Consider the following 18,673-nt stretch of genomic DNA (forward strand, 5'->3'; position numbering starts at 1 on the left):
TAACGGATAAATTTTCACGCAGCTACTTGTGTGATGTAAATGTTTGTTTTTTAAAAAAATAAAAATTTGTGATGAGGAATTGTTTTTGGATAAACCTTTATGCAGCTACTTGTGTGATGACCATTGGTTCATATGATGGAAAGTAACTAACTGTACTTAAGAATCACACATTTGCATCTAAGTGTCTCTTCCTGCTCATGTAATGAACGCATTGTATTTTCTATGAGATGTTTGTCACTTTGGAGAAAAGTGACTGATAAATTAATACATGTACAGGTAAATTTTACATATTTCTGCAATATGCAATCTTATTTTACGTAACCATATAAAAAAGCTGACTTTGCATCTATTCAGTTCAATTCAATGTATTTTTATAGAGCTCTTCTCATACGGGGGGAAGCGGTGCTGTAGCAGGTTTGACCAGGTCTTGCTTTCTGGTGGGGCTGGGGGTCAAGTCCTGCTTGGGCTGCCTTGTGACGGACTGGCGTCCTGTCCTGGGTGTGTCCTCTCCCTTTCCAGTCTTGTGCTCCGTGTTGCCAGGTTAGGCTCCTACTCGCCGCGACCCTGCTTGGGACAAGCGGCTTCAGCCAGTGTGCGTGCGTGTGTGTGTGTGTGTGTGTGTGTGTGTGTGTGTGTGTGTGTGTGTGTGTGTGTGTCTTCTCACACAGTGACACAGAGTGCTGAACAAAGCTGTAAGACAAAGCAACAAAACAAACAAAAAGACAGTTGACTATAGTATACAAGAGTAACAGATTATCCATGCAGCTATTGAAGCTATAAATACAGTATGTCTACTGGCCACGGAGGAAAGTAACGCAAAAACTCCCAACTGAAAGTGAAGGGAGAAAAAAAAGATGTGGAAACTGTGTATATGATGTCCAAGTTCAAGTTCAAGTTTATTGTCATAGGTACAAGTACCATGTACAAGTATCATGAAATTCTTCCTGAATGCTTCTCCACAGACTATGGACAAAGACAGAGACAATAGAAATACTGCACAAACAAAACAATGACAATGACAGTGAGTAGTGCAAGAGCAATAGCAATAAATAACGGTAACAGTAATAACAATAATACCAGCTGACAGCCAGAGAACTCAGAACGAGAGAATGAGAATGAGAATGCTTAAAGTGACAGTGTAATTACCAATGTGCTTGGGTGGAGCAGTCCAACTCTAGTTACTAAAGGTGGCACATTGGTGAGTGTTGTATACTCTTACAGCAGTGGGGTGAAAGCTGTTCCTGTACCTAGCAGTGCGGGTTCGAATAGACCTGAGCCGCTTTGCAGATGGCAAAGAAGAGAGAAGTGCCCATGCGGGGTGACTATGATCTTTCATGATGCGCATCATTTTTCTAAGACAGTGTGTGGTGTAGGTGTCCTGGACTGCTGGTAGCTGCTTCCCTGAGCTGTTTTGACCACCCTCTGTAGGGCTTTCCTGTCCTGTATGGAGCAGCTGCCACCCCAGGATGTAATACACCCTGTGAGGACGGACTCCACAGCAAACCTGTAGAAAGTGGTGAGGACTGTAATGGACATCCTGGCTTTCTTCAGACGTCTGAGGAAGTGGAGGTGTTGATGGGCCTTTTTGATGGTTGATGCTGTGTGCTCAGTCCACGTGAGTTTCGCGGTGAGGGTGACCCCTATAAATCTGAAGCTGTGGACCTTCTCTACAACATCCCCTCCTATGTAGATGGGTACATGAGCCGTATCCTGTTTCCTGAAGTCAATCACCAGCTCCTTAGTTTTACTGACGTTGAGAGACAGGTTGTTGTCCTGGCACCATTCTGACAGGAGCCTCACCTCCTTTCTGTAGGCCATCTCATTGTTGTTGGTGATCAGACCCACAATGGTGGTAATCGTCAGCAAACTTTATGATGGTATTGGAGCTGTGCCTGGCCACACAGTCATGTGTGAACAAGGAATATAGCACCGGGCTCAGGAAGCTTCCCTGTGGAGTGCCAGTATTGAGGGTCAGTGGGGAGGAGGTATTACTGCCAATCCGCACACATTGGGATCTGTTGGTGAGGAAATGCAGGATCCAGTTGCACAATGTGACACTCAGTCCCAGCCTTTGTGGATCAGCTTGGCTGGGATGACAGTGTTGAATGCTGAGCTATAGTCCACAAATAATAGCCTTTCGTAGCAGTTTTTATTATCCAGGTGAGACAGAATGGTGTGAAGTGTGTGTGATATTGCGTCTTCAGTGGATCTGTTGTGGCGGTAGGCAAACTGCAGTGGGTCCAGAGTGTCTGGGATGGTGTCCTTAATGTGTCCCAGCACCAGCCTCTCAAAGCATTTCATTGCAGTGGGGGTTAGTGCCACTGGGCGATAGTCATTAAGGCAGCTCACTTTGTTCTTCTTGGGAACGGGGATGATGGCGTTTTTGAAACAGGTGGGTACAGTTGAGCTTTTTAAGGAGGTGTTAAATATGTCCGTGAAGACAGTAGCTAGTTGCTCACTGCATGTTTTTAAAACTCGCCCTGAAATTTCGTCCGGACCAGCAGCTTTGCAGATGTTGACACGGCTAAAAGTTTTCTCATCTGTGCTACAGACACGGTGAGACTGGCATTATCATGCAACGCTGTGGGGAGTCGCACCGTGGGGTCTCCGTGATCAAGCTCTAAGCGGCCATAAAACCCGTTCAGTTCGTCAGGGAGCGATGGAACGGCACCTGTCAGTGTCTGCGTCTGTGGTTTATAATCTGTTAATGCTTGGATTCCCTGCCACAACCTACATGCATCTTGAGTGCAGTTAAACTCTGATTCCGCCTTCCTGCTGTATTCCCATTTCGCACTGGCGATGGCTTTGCGAAGCTCATACTTGCTCTTCTTGTACGTGTCCGTGTCTCCGGACTGAAACGCGCAAGTTCGCAGGCGGATCTTATTTCAGATTTCAGCAGTTATCCACGGTTTTTGGTTGGGGAATGAGTGGACTGTTTTATGTGGTATGCAGACATTTACACAGTACCTGATGAAGTCTGTGACCGCTGTGGCATACTCGTCCAGATTGGAGGATGAGTTTCTGAACACGTCCCAGTCCACGGAGTCGAAGCAGCCCTGGAGCCTTTCCTCCGCTTCTGGTGTCCAGTACTGCACGGTACGTGTCACAGATTCCTCTCGCTTCAGTTTCTGCTTGTAGACCGGGAGCAGCAGGATCAAGGTGTGATCTGACTGCCCGAGGTGTGGACGCAGCAGGGAGCGGTACGTGCCTTTCTGTGAAGTGTAGCAGTCGTCGAGGGTGTTTGAGCCTCTGGTGGGGCACGAGATGTGTTGATGGTACTTTGGGTACACAGTCCTGAAATCGGCTTGGTTAAATTCCCCAGAGATAATGAACAGCCCATCTGGGTGCTTGTTCTCGTACTTTGTCTTATATAGTATCAGGTGTTCTCTTTCCATTTTAGCCTTTAAATCCAGGTGTCACACACAAAAGGACAGGAGACAGGAGGCAGGACCCAGGTGCAGGATCTTTTACCGTTGTCCAAAGGACAAGGCAAGAATCATGCTCTGGGGCAGGCGTGGGTGGAAGAAACGAGGAGCGAACGTTGTACTGAGGGATGATTCGATGTCGAAGTCGAAGATCGAGGCGAAGGTCGTAGACGAGTGCGGCTGGACTTGGGGACGAGGAATCAGGAGAGGGAAGATGAAGCAGGAGCACGGGGCAAGGGATAAGCTAGGCGAAGGGGTAGGTTGTGAACGCAGACTTTACGGTTGTCTCGACTGAGATTCCGTCAGCGGTGGTATGGCTTCTCTTGTACTCGACCTGCTGATTTCTGGCAGGTGCATTCAACTGGGGTGAGGTCAAAGGCGTGACCCCATGTTTACACTTTTCTTTCCTTTCCATTTTTGTTGCAGTTAGCCTTGGTGTACTCATTGTGCAGTCTTGTTTGTTGGTTAACAGAGTAATTACCCTGTGTTCAGATATGTTATTTGCTGCTACCCCTTTGTCTTTCCTTTCTTTTACCAGCACCTTGTGGTGGCCCTTCTGTCAGAGGTGCCCCAGGATGCTCTGGGTACTTCATTGCCAGCCCACTGATGACACTGGCAACCTGCAGCTTGGAAAGCGAATTATATCCTCCATCGACTATAGTTTAGTCTGGATAGTTGCATTTATTAGACATATCCACATGGTCCCTCTCTCTCAGCACAGTAGTGATAAAACTGCAGCCCAGAATTGGTGGACAGCAGTTCATTTTTAGAGCCTAGAGGTTTATTTTCCTGCTTTTTGTTGAGAGTTTTTTTCTTGTTTCCTCTTTACTGTTGACAGTTGGCCTACTCTGTTGTTAACTTTATGTTATATTTGTAATTTTGCATTATTTTCAGTAACATTGTTCAACATTACAACGTTTTTCAGTACTCTGTGCGACTGTGATGAGAACACACACATACACACACACACACACTTTCTGAACCACTTGTCCCATACGGGGTCGCGGGGAACCGGAGCCTAACCCGGCAACACAGGGCGTAAGGCCGGAGGGGGAGGGGACACACCCAGGACGCAACACCAGTCCGTCACAAGGCACCCCAAGCGGGACTCGAACCCCAGACCAACTGGAGAGCAGGACCCAGTCCAACCCACCGCGCCACCGTGCCCCTTGTGTGATGAGAACAGCCTTTGATAAAAAAAAATTTAATTGAATGCATATGAAATATAATTGGAATGCTGGGTATAATGATTTTCCCACACGGACACACACTAAAAGCATTTACCTGAAACGTGTATGAATGTATTTACATTTACATTTATTCATTTAGCAGATGCTTTTGTCCAAAGCAACGTACATCTCAGCAGTACGATACCAGAGTAATGGCTGAATAAAGGTTGTATCTGGGGATGCTTCTGGAGTTACGATGCGTGAACAGTTACACCACAGATAAGCTGGAGAGATCTTGGGCGAAGTGGATCTGGAAAAGGTGGGTTTTATTAAAGAAAGTGCTGTGCACCATGGAACTGGATTGGTAAACTGTGAACAGGGTCGCCCAAAATTGCATCTTTATATTTTTAAATGCTTTTGTGTACTTGGATGTGTCTGGAGAAAAAATAATTTTCTGTATTTAGGGAAAAGCACTACATGTTGAAAACTATTGACCAAAGAGTGTGGATTTGACAATTTCATCAAGTTTGAGAAGGAAATCTTGAGTGTCAAACCAATGCCCCTGTTATATCTTTTAATCTCATTTTTAGAGCAACTTTTATGTGGTCTCTCAACAGGCCTGTAACATATGTGTTTTCATTCACATCTTTCTAATTTTTGTTTCTTTTTCAAATATCCAAGGCCATGAATAATGAAAATAAAACTGTCAATACTATATTTTGATATTACCTTTATTAAAAGTGTCACAATCCTAAGCCAATAGATGTATCAAGATGCCAGAACCAGTCTTACATTTACATTACATTTACATTTACTTTTGCGTTTATTCATTTAGCAGATGCTTTTCTCCAAAGCGACATACATCTTATTTCCCTATGAAGGCATATTATATTATTAAAGTACATTCTGTAAATGAACTAGATGTAGCTTATTTATTTCTTAATATTAAGAGAAGATCAGGTGAGGGAAACATTAGCACATTATTTTTTTTAAAAAATTGTCTCATAAAATTACAAACGCTGTTTTTGGAGCAAATACTGCACCGGTATAAGAAACAGCAGACAAGATTCCCGCTCATTAAGTAAAGAAATTGAGTCCCACATGCAAAAAGTAACATACATGCTTAAAATATAAAACATAAGAAAAAAATCATCAAACTATAAAGCACTCCTTTTGAGGAAAATACAGGAATTTGGTTGGGTTACATGTACATGTTTTTTACTATCGAGTACAATGACAACATTTGTTTGTTGCCTCCTGTGGCTCTTGCTGCTATTCAGTCTGTTACTATAATTATTATATTCATTAAGTATATTAACAGAATCCTGCTATTAATTATTACATCAGTGAAACAATTATTAAAGTTTATCCAATAAATTATTGGGTCAGAAGGGTCAGATCAGCATGAAATGCAAGGTAACTGAGGATTTCTTACGTTTCGCTCATCCCTTCTTATTCATGGAGTTTCAGTTCACCTTGTGCACTGGTTTAGTTCATCCTTTTGTGTGTGAACGTTCACATGACCACCAACACTGTCTGTTATAGTCCATGTGTTCCAAAGGCTATAATAAATACATTAACAGTTACAGATTAAACTACATATCGTTGCACCTAAAAAACATAAATAAAACACACACACACACACACACACACAATGTCTACAACAGTTTGTCCCAAGCAGGGTTGGGGCAAACAGGAGGCTAACCTGACAACACAGGGTGCAAGGCTGGAGGGGGAGAGGACACACCCAGGATGGGATGCCAGTCCATAGCGAGGCACCCCAAGCGGGACTTGAAGCCCAGACCCACCAGAAAGCAGGACCAATCCAAACCCGCTGTGCCACCACACTCCCCCTTTAAATAAAAAACACTTAATATGAATTCATGTGAATAGGCAAAAAATTACTCATAATATATGGGCATTTGGATGGTCTAGGTCAGAACAGTTGGGGAATATACAGGGCTGCATATTCACCCGTGGCAATTACTAATCTGAAAAAATCAAGAAATCCTTTCAAACGTGCCACAGATGACATGATAATACAAATATGACAGCATCAAAGTCTTCTGAGGAGTTTTCAGATGAATTTGCATTATCTGTAGTTTGCTGTGTCACTTTTTTCACATGTGAGGTCGGGGCTCCTGGCGTGCGGATTATACACTCTCGATATTGCGAAATTCTCCTTTGTGTGATATTGCGATCGTGCATCTCTGCAAACACGCAGCGGGGCATTAAATTTTGGTGAGGCGCAAGGTGTTGAGGCGCACACCCAGCACAGTGGCTCCGGAAGCGTAAGGGATGTCTCTCAGGATGCCGCTCCACTTCCTCTCACTGTCATCAAACCTGTAGAAGTCGTATTGCAGGTTAGTAAAAAGTTTGTTTTTCTGTCTTTTTTGCCCTGAAGCACTGAGTTGAGGAACAGGAGATGGAGAACTTTTACTGCACACAGCGAGCAACCGGATGCCCTAAACACTAAATAATTGCATCGATGCACAGCCTACATAGCTGTGCGTGTTTGTGGGACGCGTTCATATGAGGTGTTGCTCATGTCTATGTGAGTGTCACCTCTTGGGGAACTGCAAGATACTTTGCTCTAGACCTGCAGCAGCAGATGGCACAAGGTGGCCTGGGGGTTTCTTCACGTGTCTTAGGAGCTCTTTAGTTAACTGGGCTTCGGTAACAGAGCTCAAGCGCATTACGAGTGGAATTGTTCTTGGGTATTTGTTCAAGTAACGCAGCTTACTTCCAGATGTCTGTCACTTCAGTGGGGATGAGCTCATCAGTGGATTTGTCAGGTTTCATGGCAAAACCTCCCACGGCGTACAAGGAACCACCCACAGTGATCAGGCTGAGAGAGCTGCGCTCCTGAGGAAACTCCACAAAGTCAGACCACCTGGAATGAGCAAAAGTGGAAATTATGAGCCAGGCCTTTTCTCTGCTGTATTCAGCTTTCAAACATATTTAGGAAAGTAGGTATAAACTTGAAAAGTATAAATGTCAAGTACAAGTGCATGCGGACATGAAGAAGCTGTCAAAAAATTTGAGTACAGTTTAAAGTGTGACGGAACTGTTGTGCAGTAGCACAGTATACTGGGCAATTTTTACCCGCTCACTCACATGTTGCTGGAAATGTCATAAACTTCAATGCTGTTTGTGAGACCCGTGTCAGTGACACCTGCTGCCACATAGATCCTATTGTTGTAGAGAACCACACCAAAGAGACAGCGGGCCCTTTTCAGTGGGGATAGCTCTTTCCACTCACACGTCTTTGCTTTGTATGCCCATACTTTTCGTAGACATTTTCTACAAAGAAGGTGAAATAAGATATTAAAATATTAAAATTATAAAAACAACACAGTACATATGGAAATAAAATATTTCTGGTTATTAAATAAATATAATTTTAATTTACACACACGTTGTCAGAAACCACTTGTCCCAAGTGGGGTCATAGCAAACTAACCTGCCTACATAGGGCACCCCAAGCAGGACTCGAACCCCAGACCCACCACATAGCAAGACCTGGTGAAACCCACTGCGCCACCACACCCCCCTCATTTTAATTTCTTAAAAATTAATTAAATAAATATTAATGCATTTCTGGATTAATTACTGGAATAAAATATTTTCAGCTTTCAGTGTTATAAAATAATTGCTTAACATTATAAAAAATTCAAGGATTTAGAACCTATGGGGATCAATGATGTCCAAAATTAGTCATTGAAGTATTCCAATGATTGTATCCTCCAAATAAGGTAAAAATGTTTTTGAGCAGGGGGTGTGTTGGCACAGTGGGTTGGACCAGGTTCTGCTCTCCGGTGGGTCTGGGGTTTGAGTTCTGCTTGGGGTTCCTTGTGATGGACTGGTGTCCCATCCTGGGTGTGTCCCCTCCCCATCCAGCCTTACGCCCTGTGTTGCTGGGTTAGGCTCCAGTTCCCTGTGACCCCTGTATGGGTCAGAAAGTGTGTGTGTGTGTGTGTGTGTGTGTGTGTGTGTGTGTGTGTGTTTGTTTTTGAGCAAATTTTCAGACATGGAATCATGGGTAAATGTCCAAAACTAAGTCTGAAAGATTCAGAAATTTTCTTGCTGTTTTTATTTTCCTTCTACAGTGGTCTGTAGATTTTGTCTGTTCTTTCTCTGTATATATAATTTTTTCCTTGCCTCTTCTTGGCATGCAGTTCAACAGTATTTAAAGAGGACACAATAACATTTGCACATCAACATACAAACACAAATAAAACCAGAAGTCTTAGCTCAGATCATAACTCAGATTGTTTGTAACTCCAGCCAATATGTCACAATCCAAAAAATGCCAATAATACAGGTTAGGTTCTGTAAAAAACCTAAAAAAAAAACTAAAAAATCAGCTAAAAGTATAATGAATAAAAAATTTGCTGTAACACATTTATCTACTCTATTTTTATAAACTGCTAACACAGTAAAGGATTTCAGAGATCCTCTATACTGGAAACATTGCGTGTGGTGCAAAGAACACTGAGCATGGGGCACTAGCGCATGGGAGGACTTTTATTTCTTCGTTTTATTTTTTATTAACATGAACTAATATTTATTTGAAAAAAAAAAAGCTGAAAGCCGTCCCCACAACCTTCTATTTAGTGTGCTGGGTTCTGCTTTATGCATGCAAAACCAAGCCGTCCTTCTCTGGCACATAGGAGTGAAACTGAAGAAGCCTTTAAAAAGTGTTTAACCGTAAATGTGTTAAACCTTAAATGTCGACTACGTGTCTTATTTTCGACCGTGGGCAACAAAACTGGCCGCGAGAATGGGAGCCATTCATCCCGCAAACATGTTTGTCAGCATCTGATCACTTTCAGTTTACAATCAAAACAGTTTAATAATTCAATTTACTCACTGGGTATTTTCTGTGTTGGATGTACCAATAATAAATAAAAAGAATGTGCCAAATGAAATTGGTCCTGCACAGCTCTAAGGCTGCAAATGTAATTCAAAACGTTTCAATGTTTGAAATGTTTGCATCTTTGTAAATCCATACCCCCTTCATAAGAGGAGGTACCAGTGTACTAGTCTTGAAGGAATGAAACTTGCAAGCTTTGAAGGCTCTCTTTTTCATTCATGGAAAGTGAGTGTGTAAAGTGGAAACACTGGCGGAAACGCAACATGTTTCAGAGATAAAAGCAGAAAAAACAAAAGGCTTACTTGTCATCACTCTTTCCTCCTATGACATATAGCATTCCGTCGTGAGAAACTGTCCCGTGGCCGTAGACTGAGTAAGGAAGAGGGTCTGACTCTCCCCATTTAAAAGACCTAAGTCGGAGAATTGAAATGATTCACAAAGATCAGCTTTGTCTAATTCAGAAGTTTCCAGGGGTGGAAAGGTGGTGCAGCCCAATCAAACAAATGTTAAGCCATAAATAACCTCGTGTCTGGAGAGACCTTTTAGTCACAGGTAGCTGTGAAGGGCTCTGTGAGCTCAGAGTACTGGACTGCAATGTAAACACTTGAAAATAAAGTGGGGGCAGAGAACGTCACCACCGTCCTCTGTAAGAAACCTGAACAGGCATCACTAATCCTCAAATGATGTTGTTCTGGGGTTTTGAAAAGCTGGAACATTCTCTAGTAAAGGATCCAGGATCACTCTGGAGATCCTTAGTGTACGTCATCACAAGTGCCACAAAACAATAATCCGACACACGGTTATTCCTACGATGATACATGATGCTACAATAATTTGCCATTCAACTCAGCGAAGTATCTTCTTGGCGGCTTAAAAAAATCTCTAGGTTTTAGAAGCTAAAGAAACTTTGCAGTGTTCTAGTGTCTTCAGTATTTTTCAGGTGCCTCTCATGTTAATACATAGTTTCTTACATTTCAAATCATGAAAGTACCTCACAATTTCACACACAAGGGTTGCTATGAGCCAAAGTTTTAAATACAGTATAGTGAAAGTTTTAGATATACAGTAGATTACTTTGTATATATGAAATATGCACAGCACGTCTGGCCCATGCAGGGAGAACTCACTGTCTGTCGTAGACCATAACCGAGTTCAGAACGCATTCGCCCTCGTTCAGCTCCTTGCCTCCGATGACAAAAATGGAGTTCTCAGCTTCACCCAGAGTGAACAAGCACCTGGCAGAGGGGATGGGGGGCATCCCTAGCCAGTCCAAACCTATGGGATCAAACTGAAATAGGACCATTTAAGTGTCAAAAGCAAAAAAGGGAGGGTCAAACTGAAGTGGGCAGGGGATATTACCATTAAGCAATTTTCTATTAAATGCAGAATTCCATCATCACACACACACACACTTTCTGAACCGCTTGTCCCACACGGGGTTGCGGGGAACTGGAGCCTAACCCGGCAACACAGGGCGTAAGGCTGGAGGGGGAGGGGACACACCCGGGAGGGGACACACCCAGGAGGAGACGCCAGTCCATCGCAAGGCACCCTAAGCAGGATTCGAACCCCAGACCCACCAGCGAGTAGGACCCGGTCCAACCCACTGTGCCACCACACCCCCAAATTCCATCATCTTTTAAATAGTTTTATTCTTCAGATATTAGATAACAAAACATACATACACTGGCTCTTTGGCTCTTGAGTACACTGGAGGTCTGCTCATAATTTCATTACTTGTAATTCCAAAATCTTTTTACCACTATGTCACAATCAATAAAAGCTTTATAATGCAGCTGTCCCTACATATGTACACAGGTTAAAAAAATTAACGCAGAACTATAATAAATAAAAAATAGTTATACTCTGTAACACTTCCATTAATCGATTCATTAATTAATTCCCTCAAGTTCTCACTTGGTGGGGATTCACAGGCAGCCCAGCCCTGCAGGTGATGCTTCTTGGTGCTGGACCTACCCCCGATGCTGTTCTGGGCCAGATCCACTTTCCTTTCCCCTCATGGGGTGGCTCTGTTCACTCGTGCTCGTGCATCCTGTGAATGAGCCACCCCTTTGCCAGAGTTGAGTTACCTTCTATAATTTGTGTAGTCAACTCAAAGTGCAGCTCGTTATTCTACAAACTCTTACATTTCAACATACAAGGACTGAAGGATCCATGCTGCCAGTGATGTTTCAACACATTCTTTTAAGACAAATCATTACTTCCACTGTCTGTAGAATGTTCAAGAGGGATAGGTGACTTCTGACCCTTCCAACCCCCAGAAGTTGTTTTCATCTCTTTGTCTCCACTGAGAGTTTTTGTTTTCCTTTTCTCCTCTTCCAACATGACCTACTTGTCCAACTCAGTAAAACGCCATCAGAGCCTATTGCCCTTCAGATTGATTTTATTAAGTGAAAACATCCAGTTTGCATCATAAAGCAATTTACCACATACATTTTAATCTGTTCCCCTTTCAAACAATGTTTACCAGATGCTCAACAGTCTCCTAGCCTACAATATGTCATATTCCTAATCACTTACATTGATTCATTTAGCTGACACTTTTCTCCACAGCAACTTACATTGTTAGTCTACCCACAATCACTTACAGTATCCATTTATACAGCTGGGTAATTTTACTGGAGCAATTTGGGCTAAGTACCTTGCTCAAGGGTAATGCAGCCAGAGGTGGGGATCAAAGTGTAACCTGTGGGTCCAAAGGCAGCAGCTCTAAGCGTTACACTACCGGGTGTCCTCCTCGTCCTGCTTTCGCTATCGTCCACTCAACTTCTCGCACTTTTGAGGATGCACTAACATTAACTCTGCAAAGCATTTAACTGCTCTTCAGTTTCACCTGCTTTACATCCCCCCAGTTTTTGGGGTTCAACAGCCTTAGGGAAAAGCAGGTGTGAGCTCTTCAGTGGATTCTAAACTGCAGTGCAAAGAACATCAAGGATCTGTTCAAACATACAACCAGTCAGATACTAATAACTCCTTAAAGACTAATGATACAGACATCCCTGATTTTTTACTGGATATCTTCTGTAAAAATACTAAAAAAAAAAAAGCTTTTTAAAAACTTTGTAGTTTACTATAGTTAACACTGAGCTACACACACACATTTTCAGAACCGCTTGTCCCATAGGGGGTCACGGGGAACCAGAGCCTAACCCAGCAACTCAGGGCGCAAGGCTGGAGGGGACACACCCAGGACAGGACGCCAGTCCATTGCAAGGCACCCCAAGCAGGACTCGAACCCCAGACCCACCGAAGAGCAGGACTGTGGGCCAACCCACTGCGCCACCGCACCCCCTAACACTGAGCTACATTAAAAGTAAAACTAAGATAAAATTACTGATAACAAAAATACAAAAATAAACACAAATCTTCTCTCTGCAAACTCTTATGCAAGACTTATCAGTTCATCTCATGAACTTGACAAAGATTCTGAGCTTGGTGCTGTTCACACTCACAAACCCCAGACATGAGCTGTAAACACAGAAGTGAGCAAAATGAGTAAGTTAATTTTGAAACTTAATTTTGTCTTCTTTGTTTGTATCAGTTTTTCTTGCTGTATGCCTGTGTTAAAGCGTTCTGTGTCACTGCGTGAGAAGAGCGCTCTATAAAAAATAAAAATAAAAATAATAGGAATAATAATAATAATAATAATAATAATAATAATAAAGATTTAACTGACAATGAATCGCTGGCCACAGAAATACAGGTTGTTTTAATTCCACAACAGGAATTCTATAAAATATAACTGGAGAAAATACAATTAAAAATACATAAATAAATTGAAAAAGTATTTGTATCTTTTAAAATTCGTAACTAACATGCTGTCAATATGAAGAGACAGTGTCTTAAGAATATAATTAAAAATCATCTCATATTAATTAATTGTAGATGATCAATTGATATCATACCTGTAAGAAATAAGAACTGAGTGGTTCCTCTTGGCTTTGCTCATTGTAAAAAAGTCCTCCAGCCACAAAGATCTGGTTTTCCTTAGTTACCAGGCTGCAGTGGTTTTTAGGAATTTGGGTAGACAGTGACGCTATGTAGCAGTCATTTTCTGCAGGGTCATAGGCTACTGCCCCCGTGCAGCTAATCATGAACAACAGGTCTCTGAGGAACATTCCAAATCGCATGCTATCATTTAGGATTCCTGTGAGCAAGTTCTCTTGTTCATCATCCTCTTGAGCCTCTTTTTCTTTTCCTGTCTTTTTCATAGCACTTTTCTTTACTTCAGGAATCTTTCCATTATATGCATCCTTCACTAGTTGCAGCTTTTTAACAATCTCTGCATTGGACTTGATCATCTCATTTTTCTCCACCTTATCACGAAAGTAGCTGATGGGGATTAAGCGGAAACGGACACAATCTAGTAGGTCTGAGAGTTCCTTGAGCCTGGCTTCCTTGCTGTGATCCACCCACTTGAGAAGAGATTCAAAAACTAACTCCTCATTCTCCACATTGAGGGAGTCTGAAGAGATGATGGCGGCAAGCTCACTGGGTCCCAGCTCCAGAAAGTCTTGGTCTTGCACAATCAGCTGGAAGTGGTCACAAACAAAGTCACGAGCCGAGATGGCCAGCCTTGGACAGTCTAGCATCAGACCTAGTCGAAAGATGGCAAGGCAGTTACTTAGGCTGAGTCTCTTCTGAAGAAAGGAGACACAGACAGTGAATATGGAGGGAATTTGGAACATGTTGGCCACCATGAAGATGTCCTTAACATTCTGTTCCGTTACACTGATGTTTGAAGTATAGATGTACTTGAGGATCATCTCCATAACATCTGGTTCTACATCATTCAGCACGATCTCCTTTTTCTTGCTCTCCTCAAGATCAGACAGGAATATAGCCCTGAAGAAAGAGCTGCAGGCTGCCAGCACTAGTCGGTGACATGGAAATTGCCTGTCCTTAATTTTTAGAACACAGTCCACTAGCTTGTCATTCTCCCAGAGGTCATAAAGTCCATCTTGTAGTAAGGTTTGCTGATATACACGAGGCTCTTCCGTAGGGTCTATTTGTGCAGCCATCTTTGCGTTTGTTGTGCACGGAACAGTCTGTTACTGGTATCTGCTCTGTAGCAGATCAACTCATTCAAAATCCAGCAGAAAATGAACAGACAGCCTTCGTCATGCAGAAGTTCGCTCTCTGAAATTTGCCCCAGCTCAGTCAGCTGTTTCAACCCTTCAACAGGGAGATTTATTTATAGACTTGAGCTGTACAAAGCTGAGGAATCTATAACGATGCATGTGAAATCCTACACCCTCCCATGGCCTGCTGACACCAGGCCTCCAACACTTACCTCGTTGCATGAAACATTAGCCTAACCCTATCAACAGCTGAGGTTTTCGTAGGAAGCATACCTGAGTCATCAGGTCAGTATGTAACTTTCTCATTAAGGCCTTTGCTCCCATAGTCCTGTGCATGGCCTTTGAGTAAGTCACGGTACAGAAGTGATTTACCATTGCTTGCTTTGAATGGTCAGAGCAAACTCATGAAGGCCCCAGGAGAACATCCCAGGTACTATGCAGCAGTGGTGTTATTTGATGCGCCATTGTGGCAATCAAGGCTATTACCAGTATGAATTCATTTTTGCCAACAAATTTCTGTATTGGCTCCACTACAAAATATAGGAATGAGGACAGGCACAGCTGTCAAGTTGTATGGGCTGATGGATTTTATGTCGCAAGTGAAAATTTCTCTGTAACTCATTACATCATTGATCATCTAGGCTAGTGGAGCCCTGTAGGTATTAGACACACACACACACACACACACACACAGATTTTATGAACCGCTTGTCCCACACGGGGTCACAGGGAACCGGAGCCTACCCGACAACACAGGGCGTAAGGCCGGAGGGGGAGGGGACACACCCAGGACAGGACGCCAGTCTGCCGGAATGCACCCCAAGCGGGACTCGAACCCTAGACCCACCAGAGAGCAGGACCCGGTCCAACCCACTGCACCACCACATCCCCTCCTGTAGGTATTAGATTTTATTAAAAAATTTTCAAAAGGCACATTCCTTCGTTCATGTCCAGTCTTTGAGAAAGACAACATAAACAGTTTAAATACATTTTTAACTTTTCTGATGCTGTCCTTTTTTTTGCATTTTGTCTTCCTTCATGAATTTTTTTCCTTTTATATGTTTTAGTTTCATCTGCCATTGAACACTTTGATTATATTGGCCAGTTTTAAAAATGTTGGTGATGTTGGTGAGTTTTAGTTAATCTACTATTCAATAAAAATAACTACAGGCATCCCTCGATTTACTAAATTAATCCTTTCCTGAAAACAGTGCAGATATCGAAATGCTGGATACCAAAAGCATATTTCCTGTTATTTTAAATGAGAGACATATTAATGCATTCCCAGCCCATCCTAAAACTCCAGACTAATTCTCCCAACTCTGTAAAACACCTACATAGTAATCAACCCATGATGTAAACAACTTAAAACTTACATTCACATTTGTTTATTTAGCAGACTCTTTTCTCCAAAGTGATGCTCATCTCAGAAAATAGTGGAAAATTGCTTTACACCTGTTAACTTTGCTGTGCTGCTTGCTGACCTTGCTTAGAAAACTCAGAGCAGTTTTCTGGAGTTACCACTCTAGTGTAAGCCTCACTTCTATTTTTAATTGACAAGTTGTCCATAGGATGAGCAATAAACTAAATAGCGATTCAATGAGCATGTTACATTTATTGTGAAAAACTTTCTGAAAGTGCACACTGTTACCAAAATGGGCATGTCCAATAAAACCCAACAGCTAAACTTTTCTTGCTAGTTGCTCTGCTGTCTCTACAATCTTTCAATAAAACTCGCAATATGGCTGAGAGACACTCCTGGGGTCTTTCAAACACTTCCCATTATGCCCAACTCTCTGGTCCAACTCCTAACACATCAACAGAGGGAGAGATCTTGATGTAGATGCACCAACTACAGTATATTACTGTCCTTCCGCTTCACTTGTGAGCGTTCCAGTTTTTTCGGATATGCTGAGGGTAAATTTCTGTTATGTAATTTTTTATCCATAAATTCAAAATTGGGAATCAAAAAAGCTACTAAGCATCGGTGAAGACAGAAGCCAAAACCCAGTCATTAGGCAAGAGATCCAGAGGACATCAGTGTCCATTCGTTGCAAGGGGCTTCCGCAATAAGTCACGTGACAGATTTGGAAGAGTACTGTGGCACAGAAAAATGATGTAGGAGAGAAGAGAAATAATGAACATATCTACTGAAGATGCAGAGGACACTAAAACAAGTGAGATATGAAGAAGGGACATACAGAATAGATCTTTAAACAGGCAAATTTAAGGCAGCGAGTGTTCAGTCTGGATTTAAAGACTGAAACCAAAGTGCGCACAGTCTGAAACCGCTTGTCCCAGCGAACCGGAGCCTAACCCGACAACACAGGCGCAAGGCTGGAAGGGGAGGGGACACACCCAGGACGGGACGCCAGTCCATCACAAGGCACCCCAAGCAGGACTCGAACCCCAGAGCCACCAGAGAGCAGGCACAGGCCAAACCCACCACGCCGCCACACCCCTGAGACAAAAGTACCTTTCACATAATTTGGTAAATCATTCCACAATTTGGGAGCCCTGTACCAAAACACTTTGCTGCTCACAGGGAACTGAGAGCAATTTTAGTGTTTAAAAGGCAAGATTCGGTGTGTATTTGTGTTTTAATATTGGTGCAGTGCATTGTGGGTTATGTTCTGAAATCAGACAGACAGATAGCCAACACAGAGACTGAAGAATAGCAGTACAGCAATTTGAATGTATCCATACATTTCCGCTGTGACAATCCCTACATCTACACTGGAAGTATTCAGTGATATTCCCAAAATATCCTAAACACTGAATTAGTCTGGTGGAGTGTGTGAACACCTCCTCTATACATTCTATGGTCATATTTCACAATTTGCAGCACTGACAATCTTCATCTTTATAGTACCTTTCTGAATCTCTGAGTAAAAGGAGCTGCCAGATTTTTTTGTTTGTCTGCTTGTGTGAAGAATAAAACAATTTTTTCCTCATTGGGTGTGCAGGCACTGTACTAAAGAAGGTGGTTTAAAGATTTATCATTTTTATTTCTGAGATAGTAATGCAGATAATCAAATAATATTTGTTTCATGGAATTCAAACAGATTTCGTAGCAAAGCATGTGACCCTAAGGTGAAAACAGTGTGTAACAGTTGTCGTAAACATGTGTAGTGAGCACAGCGAGATGCTCATCTGTTGCATTGACTGTTAAAATATAATCTGAAGCGATGAATCAGAGCAATGGGTAATGGTGAGGATGTTTACAAGAAACATGCTTCTCTTTCAGGGTTTTGCTACGTCTTCACTTATATTTTTCTTGGGTTTCACACAGTTAATCAGGCATGTTCAAGGTTGTCCTCTACTCCCACATATTGACTAGCGGAAAATTCCAAGTAAAATGTGCATTTTTATTTACTTTCCAGGACCTTCTACAAGGTGGTGCTTAATCATATAGAACAGCAAACACAATCTCTAAGTAAAATAATAAAAAAGGCACAGGAAGGAAATAAAAGGTGAAATAGTAAGAACACCGTATCAACCCCTCCTGTAGCATCATTCTTACCCTAGATTTCTCCAGTAAAGAAACCCATTATTGCATTCACCTATCAGACACTTTCATCCAAAGCAACTTCCAATGAACTCTATGTAGTGTTCTGAGCCCAAACACCTTATTCACCAGGGTAACTTACACTGCTAGATACACTACTTAGACTGGGTCACTCATCCCTACATCAGTAGAACACACACACACACACACACTACAGGGAACCTGATGAGCATGTCTTTGGACTGTGGGAGGAAACCAGAGCACCCAGAGTAAACCCATGCAGACACAGGGAGAACATGCGAACTACACACAGACACTGAGCAGGGATCAAACCCATGATCATGCCATGTTCTTCTGCACCACCCAGACACTGTGAGACAGCAGCGCTACTGGCAGCGCTACTGGCTGTGCCACTTCTGTACCACCTGTTCCATTTCTATTCTGTCTCTGGATAATTTTAATGCTTCACGTTATGGAACTTTTCATAAACATTTATTTTATTTATTCTTGTGATCTTTGAAAGCGGCTTGGTGTCGATCACTCATGTCATAGAGAGAGAGAGAGAGAGAGAGAGAGAGAGAGAGAGAGAGGCT

General features: G+C 42.5%; 1 protein-coding gene across 1 annotated transcript; it reads right to left on the reverse strand.

Annotated features, from left to right (window-relative positions):
• Window positions 1-6,425: 6,425 nt before the first annotated feature.
• Window positions 6,426-14,610, reverse strand: LOC108934021 (kelch-like protein 40b). Its single transcript, XM_018751489.2, has 6 exons — window positions 13,397-14,610; window positions 10,598-10,758; window positions 9,773-9,880; window positions 7,712-7,897; window positions 7,338-7,487; window positions 6,426-6,937 (listed from the first exon to the last, which is right to left on the reverse strand). Exons 1-6 carry the CDS (start codon window positions 14,510-14,512, stop codon window positions 6,826-6,828), a joined length of 1,833 nt encoding a protein of 610 aa, XP_018607005.2. The 5' UTR covers window positions 14,513-14,610; the 3' UTR covers window positions 6,426-6,825.
• Between the last annotated feature and the right edge of the window lie 4,063 nt (window positions 14,611-18,673).

The sequence above is a fragment of the Scleropages formosus genome, chromosome 7, assembly GCF_900964775.1.
Source record: "Scleropages formosus chromosome 7, fSclFor1.1, whole genome shotgun sequence".
Classification (NCBI taxonomy): Eukaryota; Metazoa; Chordata; class Actinopteri; order Osteoglossiformes; family Osteoglossidae; genus Scleropages; species Scleropages formosus.

Excerpts from the sequence above, each read along its gene's own strand:
- LOC108934021 (XM_018751489.2), bottom strand. The coding sequence starts at position 14,512 with ATGGCTGCACAAATAGACCCTACGGAAGAGCCTCGTGTATATCAGCAA. Across the intron at positions 9,881-10,597 it reads GTTATGGTCTACGACAGACA|GTCTTTTAAATGGGGAGAGT; the intron begins GTGAGTTCTCCC and ends TCTCCGACTTAG. Across the intron at positions 7,898-9,772 it reads GGAGGAAAGAGTGATGACAA|AAAATGTCTACGAAAAGTAT; the intron begins GTAAGCCTTTTG and ends CCTTCTTTGTAG.